The sequence below is a fragment of the Schistocerca nitens genome, chromosome 6 (genome assembly GCF_023898315.1).
Source record: "Schistocerca nitens isolate TAMUIC-IGC-003100 chromosome 6, iqSchNite1.1, whole genome shotgun sequence".
NCBI classification, from domain to species: domain Eukaryota; kingdom Metazoa; phylum Arthropoda; class Insecta; order Orthoptera; family Acrididae; genus Schistocerca; species Schistocerca nitens.
The window spans coordinates 165,127,729-165,148,797 of record NC_064619.1 but is presented as its reverse complement, the minus strand read 5'-3'; the positions used below and the strand labels follow the sequence as shown (position 1 = coordinate 165,148,797).

The 21,069-nt window shown below is 42.6% G+C and overlaps 1 protein-coding gene across 2 annotated transcripts in view; it reads right to left on the bottom strand.

Annotated features, from left to right (window-relative positions):
• The window catches only part of LOC126262467 (muskelin), a 178,100-nt gene that overhangs the window by 43,499 nt on the left and 113,532 nt on the right, over positions 1-21,069 (bottom strand). For both annotated transcript variants that reach the window (XM_049959126.1, XM_049959127.1), the window contains exon 9: positions 7,362-7,548. In XM_049959126.1, the coding sequence (XP_049815083.1) occupies positions 7,362-7,548 (187 nt within the window). The remainder of the gene's footprint in view (positions 1-7,361; positions 7,549-21,069) is intronic.

Here is a 21,069-nt window from a genome sequence, read left to right as displayed (position 1 = left end):
TAATAAGAGTAACACAGCAGAAATTCTGAATGTGAAAACGAGAAGAGGATTTTTTGACTCAGACCACCATCTTCTAGAGATAAAGACCAGATTACAACCCAATAGAAAAAAGCCAAAACTAAACAAAGTGCTGAGACCAGACCCCGAATACATAAAACTCAACAAGGAAAAACATCTTCCAGGAAATTAGTCAGACAAACACCACAAACTGGACAGAACTTGTGGACGTCCACAAATCCACAATGAAATTGGGTCAACCCCCAAGAAGGAGAAAACACAGGTGGTGGAATATATGTGACCAAGCAATAGAAGAAAGGACCAATGCCTGGAAAAACTTCAATAGTCACAAAACATCAGAAAAATGGCAACAATTTCTAGTAATCCGAAAACAAACATCGAAAACTATTCGGAGGGAAAAAAGAAATTATGACAAACGGCGACTAGATGAGACAGAACAAGACTTTAAGAAGAACAACACCAGGAATTTTTATAAGACGTTTAAAGAACATATTGCAGGATACCAGCCACCCAATCTTTGCTTCAAGAAACCGGATGGTTCACTAGAAACTAACACGAAGAATAACTGCCAAATCCTCACAGACTATTTCAACAAACTTCTCAACTGTGAAAGACCTACAGAGGACATTCACTACGAGACGTCTACACCAAATCCTGACGCTAAACCGCCAACCATCAATGAAATAGTAGAAATTATCAAGACACTGAAAAACAATAGTGCCCCAGGAGAAGATGGAATTATTGCAGAACTATGGAAACTAAATGATGAAAGATTAACAGGAAAAATTCACAAAATCATATTAAACATTTGGGAAACAGAACAGATCCCATCTGAATGGAAATGCGCACTCATCCATCCACTCCACAAAAAAGGGGACAAAACTGAACCAAATAATTACAGGGGTATCTCACTCGTACCGGTCACATATAAAATCCTATCAAAAGTTCTCATGAATAGATTAGAAGAACAAGCTGACCCACAAATAGGAGAATACCAGGCTGGTTTTCGCAAGGGACGATCATGCATAGAGCAGATCTGGAATCTGAAAATGATTCTCCAGATGAGAAACACCCGAAACACAGTGGTTACTTTTGTAGATTTTAAAAAGGCCTACGACTCAATAGACAGAGTAGTGCTCTGCAAGACGCTAGAAGAATTCAGCATTGACAGAAAGACAAGAGCAATCATTCAGGAAACATTAACTGACACAGTCTCCAAGGTTAAATTTATGGGGGTATCTCGGAACCATTTGTAATCCAAACTGGAGTGCGACAGGGTGACTGACTTTCACCATTACTCTTTAATATAATTCTTGAAAAAATCATCAGGACATGGGAAAAAAAGTCAAAGGAATCCAAATTGGCATTAGAAAAGATAATAGATTCAATGTGAAGTGTTTAGCTTTTGCAGATGACCTTGCAATCCTCAAAAATAATAGAAAAGAAGCCACTAACGCCATAGAGAAGTTACACGAAATTGCACAAAGAACTGGCCTGCAAATCTCATAGGAGAAAACCCAGTACATAGAAAGAGTGCCACAAGACAAATTGCCTATTGTGACAACCCATGGGAAAATCGTACAAGTACCACATTTTAAGTACCTGGGAGAAATCATCCAGCCATCAGGGATCAACCTAAAGGCCAATGAGGAAAGAATAAAAAAAACTACAGAAAGCATATAAACTCACGCGGAACTATAACAACAAAAAGTTCATATCCATTAACGCAAAATTGAGGCACTACAACACTGTCGTACTTCCGGAGGCACTGTATGCATCTGAAACAACACAAATAGGTGGGCAAACTAAAATCAAAGAAATGGAGAAACAAGAAAGGAAAATTCTCAGGAAAATTTTTGGCCCGATACAAGAGCAAGGAATCTGGAAGAAGAGACCAACATCAGAATTATATAAATACACAGACAAGATTGCGGATACAATAAGGAAAAGAAGAATGTAGTTCTACGGACATATCCACAGGATGAATAAAACAGAATTTCAAAGCGAATTCTTGAAGTCATCAACTCAGGCAGGGGAAAAATAAAATGGATAAAAGAAGTTGAAGAGGACCTCAGACAAGCACACATAACAGTAAATGATGCAGAAAATAGAACTGAATTCAGGAACATCATCAGAAAACATAAATTTGACACCGCAACACAGAAGAGACCAGGATGCAAATGGACAGCGGAGCGAAAGAAACAGCACAGTGAACACATGAAGAAAATTTGGGCTCAGAAAAAACATAAACAATCATCATAAAGGAATTCAAGTTCAAACGCTCTCTTAAATGGGAATAATCGAAAATAATAATAATAATAATAATAATAATAATAATAATAATAATCAGAGGAAAACGCCATCTTAATACAACCAACAGAACAAGCACAAATAGAACACGAAGTGACACACATGTTAGATATAGAAGAGAAATTTCAGCTGACATATATAGAATACAAAGACACAAATACAGACATTAGACCATTCTTGCATAGACCACCACATAACCCACAAGTCGAAACAACAATAACAACTATCAACACAATCATACACAACAAAATAAATGAAAATACAACAATGGAAGAGTTACAACTACTGGTTTATGTAGGAGCACTCACTACACTAAATATACACACTAGGCAGAGATCAGAACCAACCAACACACAGAAGAAACCCACAAAACCAGCATGGCAACACAGGCTACAGATCAGAATAGAAAAACTGAGAAAAGACATCGGACAACTAACACAATTTATAAGAAATGAAATATCAGACAAAAAACGAAAAAGGTTAGGTAAAATCTCACAACAAGAAGCAATGGAGCAATTAGATGAAAAGAAGCAGAAGTTACAAGCATTGGCCAAACGACTTAGAAGATACAAAAAAAGTGAAAATAGAAGGAAACAAAACCAAACATTCAACACAAACCAAAAGAAATTTTACCAGACAATAGATAACACACACATTAAAATAGGCAATTCACCAAACATAACAGACATGGAACACTTCTGGAGCAACATATGGTCAAACCCGGTACAACATAACAGGCATGCACGGTGGATACAAGCAGAAACAGACTCATACAAGATGATACCACAAATGCCTGAAGTGATAATTTTGCAACATGAAGTCACCCGAGCAATTAATTCTACGCACAATTGGAAAGCCCCTGGAAATGATAAAATAGCAAATTTCTGGCTAAAGAAGTTCACCTCAACACATTCACATCTAACTAAATTATTTAACAGTTACATTGCAGACCCATACACATTCCCTGATACACTTACACATGGAATAACCTATCTGAAACCTAAAGATCAAGCAGACACAGCAAACCCAGCTGAATATCGCCCCATAACATGCCTACCAACAATCTACAAAATATTAACTTCAGTCATTACACAGAAATTAATGACACATACAACACAGAACAAAATTATAAATGAAGAACAAAAAGGCTGTTGCAAAGGAGCACGAGGATGTAAAGAGCAACTGATAATAGATGCAGAGGTGACATATCAAGCTAAAACTAAACAAAGGTCACTACACTACGCATACATTGATTACCAAAAAGCTTTTGATAGTGTACCCCACTCATGGTTACTACAGATATTGGAAATATACAAAGTAGATCCTAAATTGATACAGTTCCTAAACATAGTTATGAAAAACTGGAAAACCACACTTAATATCCAAACAAACTCTAATAATATCACATCACAGCCAATACAGATTAAGCGTGGAATATACCAAGGAGACTCATTAAGTCCTTTCTGGTTCTGCCTTGCTCTGAACCCACTATCCAACATGCTAAACAATACAAATTATGGATACAATATTACTGGAACATACCCACACAAAATCACACATTTGCTATACATGGATGATCTAAAACTACTGGCAGCAACCAATCAACAACTCAACCAATTACTAAAGATAACAGAAGGATTCAGCAATGATATAAGTATGGCTTTTGGAACAGACAAATGTAAGAAAAATAGCATAGTCAAGGGAAAACGCACTAAACAAGAAGATTACATATTGGATAACAGCGACTGCATAGAAGCGATGGAAAAAACAGATGCCTATAAATATCTAGGATACAGGCAAAAAATAGGAATAGATAATACAAATATTAAAGAAGAACTAAAAGAAAAATATAGACAAAGACTAACAAAAATACTGAAAACAGAACTGACAGCAAGAAACAAGACAAAAGCTATAAATACTTATGCCATACCAATATTGACCTACTCATTTGGAGTAGTGAAATGGAGTAACACAGACCTAGAAGCACTCAATACACTTACACGATCACAATGCCACAAATATAGAATACATCACATACATTCAGCAACACAAAGATTCACGTTAAGCAGAAAGGAAGGAGGAAGGGGATTTATCGATATAAAAAACCTACATTATGGACAGGTAGACAATTTAAGAAAATTCTTTCTAGAACGAGCAGAAACTAGCAAAATACACAAGGCAATCACTCATATAAATACATCGGCTACACCACTGCAATTTCATAACCACTTCTACAACCCTTTAGATCACATAACATCAACAGATACGAAGAAAGTAAATTGGAAAAAGAAAACACTTCATGGCAAGCACCCGTATCATCTAACACAGCCACACATCGATCAAGACGCATCCAACACATGGCTAAGAAAAGGTAATGTATACAGTGAGACAGAAGGATTCATGATTGCAATACAGGATCAAACAATAAACACCAGGTATTTCAGCAAGCATATTATTAAAGATCCCAATACCACAACAGATAAATGCAGACTTTGTAAACAACAAATAGAAACAGTAGATCACATCACAGGCGGATGTACAATACTAGCAAATACAGAATACCCCAGAAGACATGACAATGTCGCAAAAATAATACATCAACAGCTTGCCTTACAACATAAACTTATAAAACAACACGTTCCTACATACAAGTATGCACCACAAAATGTACTGGAGAATGATGAATACAAATTATACTGGAATAGAACCATTATAACAGATAAAACAACGCCACATAACAAACCTGACATCATACTCACCAATAAAAAGAAAAAATTAACACAACTAATCGAAATATCCATACCCAATACAACAAATATACAAAAGAAAACAGGAGAAAAAATTGAAAAATACATCCAACTGGCTGAGGAAGTCAAAGACATGTGGCATCAGGATAAAGTTGACATTATACCAATTATACTATCAACTACAGGAGTCATACCACACAATATCCACCAATACATCAATGCAATACAGCTACATCCAAACATATATATACAATTACAGAAATCCGTAATTATTGATACATGTTCAACTACCCGAAAGTTCCTAAATGCAATATAACATATACCGTACAGTTAAAAGGAAGTGACGCTTGATCAAGGTCCGCGTCACTTTCCATTTTTAACCAGACTTAACGTCTGAGAAAGTAAAGAAATAATAATAATAATAATAATAATAATAATATAGCACAGCCCATCTCCACTTTGTCAATGGTAGTGAATCTATATCTGTTCTTCACATAATATATACATGGTGAACCCAAACTGCACTCTCAAGCTTTCAAAGGCAGCAATATGGGCAAAAACAAGGAAAGAGTCTGGTAAACATGAGCTCCAAAAAGAAACAGCAAATCATGAATAACTAAAGGGTTTTAAATATCTTATAAACAGAAAAGTAAAATTTATTTACATTCCAGATCAAGTAAAGATCCTGTAATATTTGCAGCCTACAAAACTTTTAACAAAATATTACACAAAGTTATTAAAATTGTAGAAAATGCACATCATGACATATCAGCAATGTTGACTATAACAAATATTATGGTGCAAGAAACAGGTCAATCAGACAGTGCAGAAAATAGCACCAGTGTCAAACTGAATGGCTTTGTTGCGGATGATATTTCACAACTTACAAATAATTCCACGAGTCACGTAATGAATGCAGTGGCTGAAGTTAGGTCAAACGGCTCAGTTGAAGAAGTAGGGAAATATATTCACACATCTTTCCATGAAAATTTAATTAAATAACAGTAATTGTAGCATTGGAGGAAGGCAATGGCAAACCAACTCCACTAGCACCTTGCCTAGTACGGCGGTGCGGGTCTCCCGCATCATTCCCCTACACTCTGTCAAGGAGTATGGGACTTCATAATAATAATAATAATAATAATAATAATAATAATAATAATAATAAATTGCAGCATATTTCACTTAAATTAATATTATTGTAATTTTCTTCAAAAATAAAAGCTCACGTGATTTTGGAATCTCAATCAGAATTCTGAAGAGTTGTTCCAGTTCTAAGTTATGTTCTTAGTCATACAAGAAATCCATAACTGGCTAAGGAATTTTCGATGCAAATTACAATATTTTATAGCTAAACTTTTTACAAAAGGCAGAAAGGAAGATAATTATCATGCAGTTTTCTTACTGGCAAACTTTGCTAAAATATTGAGATAGTAAGTACTCAAGTAGTGTCACATTCAAGCAGACACAATTAACTTGGTATATTATGGTATTATGGTGCCTGTTACAAATGGTTGCTCTGCTGAAACTTCACTTTATACATTTAGCCAATGAGTATTACAAGCTGTAAACAACAAAATACCAACAATTGTGTTTTTTTTATCTGTACAAACTCCTAACTGAGTAGCCAAACATAATCTCTGAAAAAGAGTTCAAATTTAATGTAGGTAAAATGTTCCAAACAACTGATGTGAATCATAAGTAATGCAAAAACAGTGCTGAGTAATTCAGACAATGATGGAAAGAGAAAAAAAAATTGTGACTTGAGAGAAAGAATGACTGGAGTCCAAAAGGGTTTAATTTGAGTCATACCTATTCCTTGTATATGTGAATGACATTCCACTTAGCACCAAAAATTATTTAGCACAGGAAGAGTTTCATGGATTAAAATTTCCAATACTCCTCTGCCTGAAGAAATATATGTCAGTTCTTGACAATTTCCACCTATCTCATTTTTGTTTATCAAGTGAATTATCTCATTTTTGTTTATCAAGTGAATTATCTCATTTTTGTTTATCAAGTGAATTATCTCATTTTTGTTTATCAAGTGAATTATCTCATTTTTGTTTACCAAGTGAATTATCTCATTTTTGTTTACCAAGTGAAGCAGAGAGTGTAATTCTATCGATTACATGCTTGCAGCAAGAAAAGTGAAAGAATACTATTCCTCAAATAAAATTATAAAACTGCATCTACAGTTGAAAATAAATGTAAAATGAATGCCTTGTACAAACTGTTACAGAAATCATTAGTAATTATCAAACCTAAACAGATAAAACTACTTACGGGATGAAACAACATGGAATGACCGACTCTGGAACGAATAGCTGTATATGTAGCCCCCTCTGGCCAGCAGGAATCATCACATAGTTTCTTCCAAGTGTTAGTAGGAACATGATACGAGAAAAGACCAGAAAATATTGGTTCCACTGGTCCCACGAGGCCTATAAATCCTGGTCGCTCATCCACCATGCTGGTAACATTACATGATTATAGTAATGGTGTTCCAATTTCTGTCAGTAATGCAACATATACAAGTATGTAGCAACAAAAAGTCAAAATACATATCTAATAGTAGAGCATTACAATATAAAAACCAGTACATGTGAATTCAATATCTTGCATCTGTTATTTCACTAACAGTAGCATAACAAAAAGCAGTCAAGTTGTTTAGTTACAATCTTTATTTTTGTTATTATTATCATTATTGTTGTTATTGTTACCACTTAACATTAAAAAGTCTTAATGAAGAAACTGAAAGGCATATTTTCCTCCATCCAAAGGTAGTCTGTCACAGTGAGGGGGACTGTTTTCCCTTATCATAAAAAGTTTATTTTTAGAGTTTGAGTATCACAGTAGCATAAGAACATGCGAAAAGTGTAATTCGCTGTGGATGGTACAGCTCAGGAGGGTATGACAGTGAAAATACGCAATCAAAAAAACAAAAAAAAGGAATGACGAAATCAAAGGAAAATATGAAAAAACAATTTTGTGGATGATTAGAAGTAATAACACTCTAAATGTTGTAGATGAACTAAAGGAAAGCATCTGAAGTGTCACTGTAATGAATTAACCAGTAAACCAAAGTTAACACATCACCAGAAACTTTTTACAAATTTATGAAGAAAGAGATTTCCCCATGAATGTTGTGTACAGAATGCCTTGCACAGCAGCTTGTAGTTGCTTGTTATTTCACTAAAACCAGTTCTGCAAACAACTTTTGTCAAAATATGACAACTGAATGTCTAGCTTCTAATGAAACAGGCTACAAGTAAATCTAACTAGTGCGGAACAAATTAAAGGTTTCAAATAAAGACAAACTCGATAAAATCAAATCAAAATAAAACAGATTACAAATAAAGGTCAACAAGCAGACAGTGAAGAGGGGATGTACTGAGCACATAGATTTTAATACTACTTACAACATACATTCACAGTTTGACATTCCCAGTCTGACCTATAAACTGAATGTGTACAGAGCTCAAACTCAGTTCCAAACTTGAGAATATCCCACAATATGTCAGGTATCTTATGACTAAATGTAAATGTAGTAGCTGTGGTATGTAATAAATATTCATTTGTTTATTATACTGGAACTTATAGAGCCACATATTCAGACAGAGATAAGTAATCAACCATTTTTCAAAATTATAGACATATGGTATTCACCATGAATAATTTTAAAAATAAGTGCTTAATAGTTTTAATAAATGTCATATTGCATTATTACTTTTCTTGTTTCTCCAAGTAAGTATTGTATGCCCTTGTTTATATACTGTATTCAGTTTCTGCCAGATGGTGACGTCCAGGCCGAAGTTAATTGTACATATAATAAAACAAAAACTTTTAGCAGCTTTGTGTGGTTATTTAAAACAAAATGTTTTATATGCAAGCTGTGTCATACAATTTTAAGGAGAATTCTCATGTCAAGTTACGATGAAAAGGAAGCAAACAGTTCATTTCTAAGAAGCTCACATAACTGCACTTTAACGATATTATTACAGCTAATCAAACCAATTCAACAACATAGCAGACAGTAGAATCAAACTGTTTTTACTCTGACTAGTTTCCTCATCAGCAACTGCTGTGTACAATTATGTGTAGCAGACAATTTCATTGGTGAACAATGTCTTCAAAATATGATTACCTTGTTTATGGACAGAGGGTCTACCATGTTATTAAATGCAGACAAAAACACACATTTCAATGATTTTCAATAAAGGATACAAGACACTTCACAAGAAGAATATGGCAAGTGAAGTGACAGCATGAAATAAATGTTGCGTTCATGATTTCAGGAAAAGAAGATATAAAAGAAACAAGAAAAGCACTGGTAGCACTCCGGCTCAGAACAAGAGGGAAAATGCAAAAGAATGAGGGGAGACTTGGGCTTGCGACAACAGACCACAGGAGGAACAGGGACAGTGAACGAGGTACAGGCCAGGGAACAGAACAGTTATGCAGAGGAGGAGGGGGCCACGGGTCAGGCGGGGTGGGGTGAGGGGGGCACGGGCCAGGCGGGGTGGGGTGAGGGGGGCACGGGCCAGGCGGGGTGGGGTGAGGGGGGCACGGGCCAGGCGGGGTGGGGGGAGGGGGCACGGGCCAGGCGGGGTGGGGGGAGGGGGCACGGGTCAGGCGGGGTGGGGGGAGGGGGCACGGGTCAGGCGGGGTGGGGGGAGGGGGCACGGGTCAGGCGGGGTGGGGGGAGGGGGCACGGGCCAGGCGGGGTGGGGGGTGGGGGGCACGGGCCAGGCGGGGTGGGGGGTGGGGGGCACGGGCCAGGCGGGGTGGGGGGAGGGGTGCACGGGCCAGGCAGGGTGGGGGGAGGGGTGCACGGGCCAGGCAGGGTGGGGGGAGGGGGGCACGGGCCAGGCAGGGTGGGGGGAGGGGGGCACGGGCCAGGCAGGGTGGGGGGAGGGGGGCACGGGCCAGGCAGGGTGGGGGGAGGGGGGCACGGGCCAGGCAGGGTGGGGGGAGGGGGGCACGGGCCAGGCAGGGTGGGGGGAGGGGGGCACGGGCCAGGCAGGGTGGGGGGAGGGGGGCACGGGTCAGGCAGGGTGGGGGGAGGGGGGCACGGGTCAGGCAGGGTGGGGGGAGGGGGGCACGGGTCAGGCAGGGTGGGGGGAGGGGGGCACGGGTCAGGCAGGGTGGGGGGAGGGGGGCACGGGTCAGGCAGGGTGGGGGGAGGGGGGCACGGGTCAGGCAGGGTGGGGGGAGGGGGGCACGGGTCAGGCAGGGTGGGGGGAGGGGGGCACGGGTCAGGCAGGGTGGGGGGAGGGGGGCACGGGTCAGGCAGGGTGGGGGGAGGGGGGCACGGGTCAGGCAGGGTGGGGGGAGGGGGGCACGGGTCAGGCAGGGTGGGGGGAGGGGGGCACGGGTCAGGCAGGGTGGGGGGAGGGGGGCACGGGTCAGGCAGGGTGGGGGGAGGGGGGCACGGGTCAGGCAGGGTGGGGGGAGGGGGGCACGGGTCAGGCAGGGTGGGGGGAGGGGGGCACGGGTCAGGCAGGGTGGGGGGAGGGGGGCACGGGTCAGGCAGGGTGGGGGGAGGGGGGCACGGGTCAGGCAGGGTGGGGGGAGGGGGGCACGGGTCAGGCAGGGTGGGGGGAGGGGGGCACGGGTCAGGCAGGGTGGGGGGAGGGGGGCACGGGTCAGGCAGGGTGGGGGGAGGGGGGCACGGGTCAGGCAGGGTGGGGGGAGGGGGGCACGGGTCAGGCAGGGTGGGGGGAGGGGGGCACGGGTCAGGCAGGGTGGGGGGAGGGGGGCACGGGTCAGGCAGGGTGGGGGGAGGGGGGCACGGGTCAGGCAGGGTGGGGGAGGGGGGCACGGGTCAGGCAGGGTGGGGGAGGGGGGCACGGGTCAGGCAGGGTGGGGGAGGGGGGCACGGGTCAGGCAGGGTGGGGGAGGGGGGCACGGGTCAGGCAGGGTGGGGGAGGGGGGCACGGGTCAGGCAGGGTGGGGGAGGGGGGCACGGGTCAGGCAGGGTGGGGGAGGGGGGCACGGGTCAGGCAGGGTGGGGGAGGGGGGCACGGGTCAGGCAGGGTGGGGGAGGGGGGCACGGGTCAGGCAGGGTGGGGGAGGGGGGCACGGGTCAGGCAGGGTGGGGGAGGGGGGCACGGGTCAGGCAGGGTGGGGGAGGGGGGCACGGGTCAGGCAGGGTGGGGAAACAAGAGCCGACGGGCCGGTGTGGGCAGGGCGGCGACAGGACTCGAGCGGGGCAGGGCTGTGACAGGATTCCAGTGGGATAGGGGTTCAGGAATCCAGTGGGGTAGGGTGTGCACGATTACAGTGGGATAGGGGTTCATGAATCCAGTGGGGTAGGGTGGGCACAATTCCTATGGGGCAGGTGGGGAAAGAGCCCAACAGGGTGAAGCTATGGGTGGGGTTTGAGGGGGATAGAAGAATCCAGGATGGAAAGGGGGGGGAGATGCCTAGTGGGGTAGAAACAAGGGACAGAAGGGATATAAGCATGGATTGGATGGGAAAGAAAGTACTGGTAGAGGACAAAAGAAGTAACAGCTAGAGAAGATAACAAAAGTAACAGCTAGAGAAGATAACAAAAGTAATAGCTAGAGAAGATAACAAAAGTAACAGCTAGAGAAGATAACAAAAGTAACAGCTAGAGAAGATAACAAAAGTAACAGCTAGAGAAGATAACAAAAGTAACAGCTAGAGAAGATAACAAAAGTAAGCGACAGAGAAGATTACAAAAACAAAAGGTAGTGAAGAAATAAAGCTAAGAGTTAGTGGAGACATTCAGCTAAGAGATAGAGGTGGAAAAAAGCTAAGAGGTAGAGGAGGAAAAAAGCTAAGACAGGGTGTATACGTGGACAAGGAAAAAAAATACCCGGATTTTTCCCGGATTTCCCGGTTAAAAATTCACTTTCTCACGGATGAAAACACACTTTTTTCATGTTATTAAGTGACAGTATATTTTCCCTCAGAACTGTAAAAAATATCAATCCTTTGAAAGGTTATGTTTTTATACACGGCGCAGAATTTCCAGGCACTTTAGAAAACGAAACTCAGGGAAGAAAACCCTTTTTGGAAAGATTTTTGTTGTGCAGCAAAATGGACGCTGTATATTTTCGTATTACGAAAGTATAAATTCGAATTCCACAGAACACCACATGTTACTTTCCGAACGATGTAATCGAGATTGCGATGCGCTTTTGTAAGCCAGTCATAGCTCATGTCACGTGATCTAGCCAGCCGATGACAGCGGATATTCAGACCGCAGGACACGCGATATAGACAGCTAATAGCAACATCGTTGTTAAGTAGCGCGGATACACAAACAGGAAAAGTTAATGTTTTAAATTAATATACATAGTGTTGCTACAAGAAAAGCAAAGCTTTCACATATAATGTTGATATTTTTTGCGTGTGTTACACTAAAAGGTATATCAAACAAATGTACCAGTAAAAATTTTAGACGAGTCCAGTGACTTGTCCTCAGAGTTTTCCACAAATAAATTAGCTACCGCAGAGGAGAGAGAGCTTCCGTAGCACTACATCAATTTGCTCATAATGACGACATGAATGTCTGATCTTCTGAGCTGGAAATACTTCTAAATGGCTCGTCATCAAACGCTCTGTGATTCAAGAAATACATCGTACATTCTCACACATAGTACAATTTGCGAAAAAGGAAATTTACTTTGAAAGTAACGCTTTTCAAACCACCATTTACAATATTTTCCCGTGACCTGTTAGAAATAGGTTCGTTTCAGTAGTCGTCAGAGAGCGCCAGATAACTGGTGCCACCACGCTTGGGCAGCTGCTATGACGCAGGAAGCCCGCATGTTCATACGCGTAAAACATTGAAAGATCTTGCATTACGTCATAAAAGAAAAGAGACGTCAGAGGATACTCCAAGAGCATCGAAATTTCATGAACCATGGGACATTTAAAGTGCATACTTAAAGAGAACATTCGTATATCTAGATTCCCAACGAAGTAGGCCTCGACCGGATATTAAGCTTTTCAGTGTGGGTTTCGGGATGTAAATTTTCTTTGAGTGCCAGTACTGTATTAATTCATTTTTGATTCTTTATTGTGGCATAATGCCATATGTGCTTGATGATGAAATGTGCACCTGAAATGCAGCGAACAGTTGAAATTTGCCAATAGTGAGAAACCAAACATTTCGTTTCCAATACATTGACTGCCTCAGCGTAAAAAGTTAATAAAAGTCATATATCTGTAGCAAACCGACAAAACTAACTTCATTGTTCTACAAGGCGATTAATGCACGAATGCCAGAAAAGTGGAAATAAAATAAAATCTGAAACTAATAATGTGTATTAGCCTTCTGTGATTACGTGACTGTATTTTAATTCACTTGATAGCTCCTGGCCACAGAAATACATTTTGTTTTCATTTGACGTGAGAGCAGTAAACGAAGAGGAAACAGCAGAATCACTAAATGTAAACACGGGTCACGTGGAGACTACACACTTGCCCAATATAACTCAGACTGTTCTGCGCATCAGCCTCGGATCTACGATATTTCCGAACCGGGGCACTACTAAGATAGTAGCGCTCCCCCCTCCCCCTCCCCCCACAAGCGTTTGAGATATGATGTCAAAAATTTAAATATGTTCATTTTGTAGCGCACATCTTTCTGAAGAGTCTGATACATAAAACATATCGAGGAAATGTAAGACATGTTATTTGGTCTTAAGTGTGCCAGAGTGGAGTGCCACCCCTCTTTATACAGCATTCTATCTGCTCCCAGTTGCCCAGTTTTGACATCCTTCCCCTCCTTTAAAAAAAAAACAACCTCTCAATTAATACTGGATGGGATTATTTGTAACCGGGAGATCAAGAACTCTTCAGAAAATTTGCACTCTTTATTGCCTTTCTGTTTTGGGTGACAAAGTTAAATACAGGATACATAAAACTAGTAAAGACAACAGACAAGCAAGACAGTACACATTCCTTCAATCCTTAGCTCCTAGAATTGTTTTCTCTCTATCTTTCTAGAGCTTTACATGGCGTGCTTTCCTTTTTGCGAAAGAATCTGATACCTCATCAAAGTTCGTCAAACGTTTTGCTACATGAAAAATCGAAAAATCGTTGTCTAATACTGCATAAGGTGTTAATACAAATAGTACCAAAGACTGGTGTGGTTTCTCGGTCTGATTACATCTATTTTGTCACTGTCTGCTAGATAAAACAAAATAGGCCTTTCTAACACCGCAGAAATTGTAACACACACCAAATAAACGAGACTGTTTTGGCACATATGGTCATTTTTATAACACGACAGAATATAATTCACCAAGAGCAACATACAATGCCTATTAGGCCTACTACAAGCAAATAGCTTAATGTTAGGAAATAGTTTCCCATTTCATTCATACGCTCCAGTTTCTCGAGCATGAGATCGAAAAGTAGTAGTACAAGATTTTTATATAAATTTGCAATCGCCATGTACTTCCCTAATTGGTGTGATGTCCCCGTTTCTTCTTCTTCCTCGTTCTAACAAACAATCTTGTCATGACTAATTCTGGAATTATTCCTGCCTTTTTCAAAATTTATTCGGCGCTTAACTTCACTAACCCTGCCAGAATCACCGATTTAGTTATCCCTGATTATTCTCCGGTTAGGTGTTGTTATGTTCGTACAAACCACTTTCCACGCTACTTCCAGAATAGAAGTTAAGCGGCTGCTAGATGGGGACTGTACAACTGGCCCTTACTAGCGTAGCGGTCTGGCCAAAACTTTTCTGACAAAATTTCATTTTCTTGGATACACTGAGAAGATAATAAGTAATTTATCTTGCCCTTTATTCCTGTCAGTCGTTTATTTCCATTCTGGTAGTATGAAACAATGGATAAAAATGCTCATCATTCGCAAATACACTCAACCACATAATCAGACAGCGGTTCAGCTTTACTCCGATCAGTTCGTATAACCCGGTCCCCTTTTGCCTGCAGGAAAGTTTATTTCTAGTTGCGATGAGGATTCCCCTGACAGACATCATGTACACTATGCACGCATTCAAAAATTAACTTATGATTCATTCAGAAATCAATTTACAGAGTTTGTTCAAAAACCAACAGGGATGGGTTTCAAAATTATGAGTAATCGATAGACCAACGTGCGCTGGTTGCTAGGAGCTTTGTGAAACAAAGTTTTTTATTCTCAAGAATATGAATTTGTCTCCCCCCCCCCCCCCAATTGTCATCCGGGTCCAAGACATCGGTTTGCCCCCCTCCCCCCCTGCTGCGCATGCGTGAATCTGGCAGCTTGGGCGCAACAGTAAAATTTTTCCCAGTAGCATCTAGCTCAGGGGCGGGCAGGAATCCTGCACGTGTGCGGTGCACTTGCACGCGTGCAGTTAACACGTGTTCTGCGTGCACACAGGGGCAATCTGGCCACCCGCTTATCTCCCTGCCCCACCATACCTTCTCTCTGCTCCTTCCTCTGTAATGCGTTTTGTTTCCTAGCCTGCTTTATTGAATGATTGAATAAAGTTCGTAGGACTGCTTGAAAGAAATCATGGTTTGAAAGAGTACCTACAACCTACGATACGTTTTGTTTAATTATCACAGATGGGGTTTACAATACGTTTAATATCTGGAACGAAATTTCTACATACAGACAGACGCAAACAGTTACATAAATTTTCATCACTGATGTTTGCTCTTAACCGAGACTTATTAATTCAGCAAATGGTTTTCCAGCTCTCGCTATATTAAGCGCAATCTTATAACTTGCACGTACCGCTGTTCTATTATTGTTGTCGTCCTGAAAAATTGAAAACAGTGCTCCTTAAAATGTAAATCAGTTAAATGAGAGACATGACGAAAGAAAGTCGCAGATCTCTCGAGACAACAGCAACTACGACAGATTCATCTAGTATCGTCAGATCGCTCTTCTTATGGTCAGTCAATTTCCCCATCCGCTCAGAATCCGACAATAAATTGTACTCGTCCTTGTGAAATTTATTATAATGGCCTTCAATACTAAACTTCCACTGACCAGCGAGAATACGGCCACATATTAAACATTTCGAATTTTCACGTTTTTGCACAAAGAAAAAATGATTCTCCCATTACTTTTTAAAAGATAGTAAATCTCCACTTCTCCGTTTCCTTGTTTCCTCCGCATTTTCCGGTTCTTGAAATACAATGTTCACTACGTAGTGGTCGCTTCGCATCAAAGTCCGCAGCTTAGCCTGGCACTACACTGCCGCAACCTGCCGGCTGTCGCCACTGCCCCGGTCGACGGTTGCACGCGAGCAGCACATGTGCAGCGCTGTGCGCTCATGAGCCGCGTGCAACGTTTGCCCGCCCCTGATTTAGCTGCTTGCTGCGACTGCTTACACAGCCAACAACCACATTTCTGTGGCCAGAATGGGGAGAAGGTACAACTCATACGCCACTCAACTGCACATGCGCATGAGCCCGCTCGTAACTGCTATAACGAATCTAATTTAAACAGTTGTGACGTCACGCTCATCTGAGGCATTTTGTTGTTATGAAGCATTGCATAGTCTTCCTAAAGCCTTTCACAAATTTTGCTGTTGGCAAACGCTTGTATGAGCACTGTGTTTTGTTGGTGTATATGGCACATTTCCTTTGCAATTTATGTTTTATTTTCATTTTTTTTTCTCGTTCACATATTATTGTTGTAGTATTATTCTGCAGTAGCGGGATACAGTAATATCCTTTGTTTGAATATCGATTCTTACCAGTCAAGATTACAAAAATTTAACTGAAAACTAAAACAATGAAAAATTCCCAGAATTCTAAAAACTTACGGAGTTTTTCCCGGTTTTCTCCTGGATGAAAAAATTCCCGGGTTTTTCCCAGAACTCCCGGTTCGTATACACCCTGTAAGAGGTAGAGGTGGAAAAAAATTAAGACGCAGAGGTGGAAAAAAAACTAAGAAGCAGAGGTGGAAAAAAACTAAGAAGCAGAGGTGGAAAAAAACTAATAAGCAGAGATGGAAAAAAGCTACGAGGCAGAGGTGGACAAAAGCTACAGGCAGAGGTGGACAAAAGCTAAGAGGTGGAGGGGGAGAAGTAGGTACTAGATGAAAAATATGTAAATGGTAGAGGGGAAAGTAAGGGTACAGGGAAAGGCAAATTACTAGGAGAAAAGGTAAAAACTAGGGAAAAAGTTAAGGACAAGGGGGGAAGGTTGGGACTAGGGGGGAGAAGGTCGACAAAGGTCAGGACTAGGGGGGAGAAGGTGGACAAAGGTCAGGACTAGGGGGGAAAAGGTCAGGACTAGGGGGGAAAAGGTCAGGACTGGGGGGAAAAGGTCAGGACTAGGGGGGAAAAGGTCAGGACTAGGGGGGGAAAAGGTCAGGACTGGGGGGGAAAAGGTCAGGACTGGGGGGGGGAAAGGTCAGGACTGGGGGGGAAAAGGTCAGGACTGGGGGGGAAAGGTCAGGACTGGGGGGGAAAGGTCAGGACTGGGGGGGAAAGGTCAGGACTAGGGGGAAAGGTCAGGACTAGGGGGAAAGGTCAGGACTAGGGGGAAAGGTCAGGACTAGGGGGGAAGGTCAGGACTAGGGGGGAAGGTCAGGACTAGGGGGGAAGGTCAGGACTGGGGGGGAAAAGGTCAGGACTAGGGGGGAAAAGGTCAGGACTAGGGGGGAAAAGGTCAGGACTAGGGGGGAAAAGGTCAGGACTAGGGGGGAAAAGGTCAGGACTAGGGGGGAAAAGGTCAGGACTAGGGGGGAAAAGGTCAGGACTAGGGGGGAAAAGGTCAGGACTAGGGGGGAAAAGGTCAGGACTAGGGGGGAAAAGGTCAGGACTAGGGGGGAAAAGGTCAGGACTAGGGGGGAAAAGGTCAGGACTAGGGGGGGAAAGGTCAGGACTAGGGGGGGAAAGGTCAGGACTAGGGGGAAAAGGTCAGGACTAGGGGGAAAAGGTCAGGACTAGGGGGAAAAGGTCAGGACTAGGGGGGAAAGGTCAGGACTAGGGGGGAAAGGTCAGGACTAGGGGGGAAAGGTCAGGACTAGGGGGGAAAGGTCAGGACTAGGGGGGAAAGGTCAGGACTAGGGGGGAAAGGTCAGGACTAGGGGGAAAGGTCAGGACTAGGGGGGAAAGGTCAGGACTAGGGGGGAAAGGTCAGGACTAGGGGGGAAAGGTCAGGACTAGGGGGGAAAGGTCAGGACTAGGGGGGAAAGGTCAGGACTAGGGGGGAAAGGTCAGGACTAGGGGGGAAAGGTCAGGACTAGGGGGGGAAGGTCAGGACTAGGGGGGAAAGGTCAGGACTAGGGGAAGAAAGGTCAGGACTAGGGGGGAAAGGTCAGGACTAGGGGGGAAAGGTCAGGACTAGGGGGGAAAGGTCAGGACTAGGGGGGAAAGGTCAGGACTAGGGGGGAAAGGTCAGGACTAGGGGGGAAAGGTCAGGACTAGGGGGGAAAGGTCAGGACTAGGGGGGAAAGGTCAGGACTAGGGGGGAATGGTCAGGACTAGGGGGGAATGGTCAGGACTAGGGGGGGAAAGGTCAGGACTAGGGGGGGAAAGGTCAGGACTAGGGGGGGAAAGGTCAGGACTAGGGGGGGAAAGGTCAGGACTAGGGGGGGAAAGGTCAGGACTAGGGGGGAAGGTAAGGACTAGGAGGAAAAGTAGGACTAGAGGATACAGTAAGGATTACACACAGATAAGCCATAGGAACAGGTAAGGAGTAGAGGAAAGCATAAGGGGTAAGGGAAAAAGTAAAGGCTAGAGAAGAAGGTAAGAGCTAGAGCAAAACCTAAGGTCTGGGGGGCAAAGTAAGGGCTGGGGAGCAAACTAAGGGGTGGAGGGCAAACTAAGGGCTGGAGGGCAAACTAAGGGCTGGAGGGCAAACTAAGGACTAAAAGACAAACTAAGCACTAAAGAAGGTGTTGTTGTTGTTGTTGTCTTCAGTCCTGAGACTGGTTTGATGCAGCTCTCCATGCTACTGTATCCTGTGCAAGCTTCATCTCCCAGTATTCAGCATTCTTCTGTAGCACCACATTTCGAAAGCTTCTATTCTCTTCTTGTCTAAACTATTTATTGTCCATGTTTCACTTCCATACGTGGCTATGCTCCATACAAATACATTCAGAAACCACTTCCTGACACTTAAATCTATACTCGATGTTAACAAATTTCTCTTCTTCAAAAACGCTTTTCTTGCCATTGCCAGTCTACATTTTATATCCTCTCTACTTCGACCATCATCAGTTATTTTACTCCCCAAGTAGCAAAATTCCTTTACTACTTTAAGTGTCTCATTTCCTGATCTAATTCCCTCAGCATCACCAGACTTAATTCGACTACATTCCATTATCCTCGTTTTGCTTTTGTTGATGTTCATCTTATATCCTCCTTTCAAGACACTGTCCATTCCGTTCAACTGCTCTTCCAAGACCTTTGCTGTCTCTGACAGAATTACAATGTCATCGGCGAACCTCAAAGTTTTTACTTCTTCTCCATGAATTTTAATACCTACTCCGAATTTTTCTTTTGTTTCCTTTACTGCTTGCTCAATATACAGATTGAATAACATCGGGGAGAGGCTACAACCCTGTCTCACTCCCTTCCCAACCACTGCTTCCCTTTCATGCCCCTCGACTCTTGTAACTGCCATCTGGTTTCTGTACAAATTGTAAATAGGCTTTCCCTCCCTGTATTTTACCCCTGCCACCTTTAGAATTTGAAAGAGAGTATTCCAATAAACATTGTCAAAAGCTTTCTCTAAGTCTACAAATGCTAGAAATGTAGGTTTGCCTTTCCTTATTCTATCTTCTAAGATAAGTCGTAAGGTCAGTATTGCCTCACGTGTTCCAATATTTCTACGGAATCCAAACTGATCTTCCCCAAGGTTGGCTTCTACTAGTTTTTCCATTCGTCTGTAAAGAATTCGCGTTAGTATTTTGCAGCTGTGGCTTATTAAACTGATTGTTCAGTAATTTTCACATGTCAGCACCTGCTTTCTTTGGGATTGGAATTATTATATTATTCTTGAAGTCTGAGGGTATTTCGCCTGTCTCATACATCTTGCTCACCAGATGGTAGAGTTTTGTCAGGACTGGCTCTCCCAAGGCCATCAGTAGTTCTAATGGAATGTTGTCTAGTCCCTGGGCCTTGTTTCGACTCAGGTCTTTCAGTGCTCTGTCAAACTCTTCCCTCAGTATCGTATCTCCTGTTTCATCTTCATCTACATCCTCTTCCATTTCCATAATATTGTCCTCAAGTACATCGCCCATGTATAGACCTTCTATATACTCCTTCCACCTTTCTGTTTTCCCTTCTTTGCTTAGAACTGGGTTTCCATCTGAGCTCTTTATATTCATACAAGTGGTTCTCTTTTCTCCAAAGGTCTCTTTAATTTTCCTGTAGGCAGTATCTATCTTACCCCTAGTGAGACAAGCCTCTACATCCTTACATTTGTCCTCTAGCCATCCCTGCTTAGCCATTTTGCACTTCCTGTCGATCTCATTTTTGAGACGTTTGTATTCCTTTTTGCCTGCTTAATTTACTGCATTTTTATATTTTCTGCTTTCATCAATTAAATTCAATATTTCTTCTGTTACCCAAGGATTTCTACTAGCCCTCGTCTTTTTACCTACTTGATCCTCTGCTGCCTTCACTACTTCATCCCTTAGAGCTACCCATTCTTCTTCTACTGTATTTCTTTCCCCCATTTGTGACAATTGTTCCCTTATGCTCTCCCTGAAACTCTGTACAACCTCTGGTTCTTTCAATTTATCCAGGTCCCATCTCCCTAAACTCCCACCTTTTTGCAGTTTCTTCAGTTTTAATCTACAGCTCATAACCAATAGATTGTGGTCAGAGTCCACATCTGCCCCTGGAAATGTCTTACAATTTAATACCTGGTTCCTAAATCTCTGTCTTTCCATTATATAATCTATCTGATACCTTCTAGTATTTCCAGGATTCTTCCATGAGTACAACCTTCTTTTATGATTCTTGAACCACGTGTTAGCTATGATTAAGTTGTGCTCTGTGCAAAATTCTGACAGACGGCTTCCTCTTTCA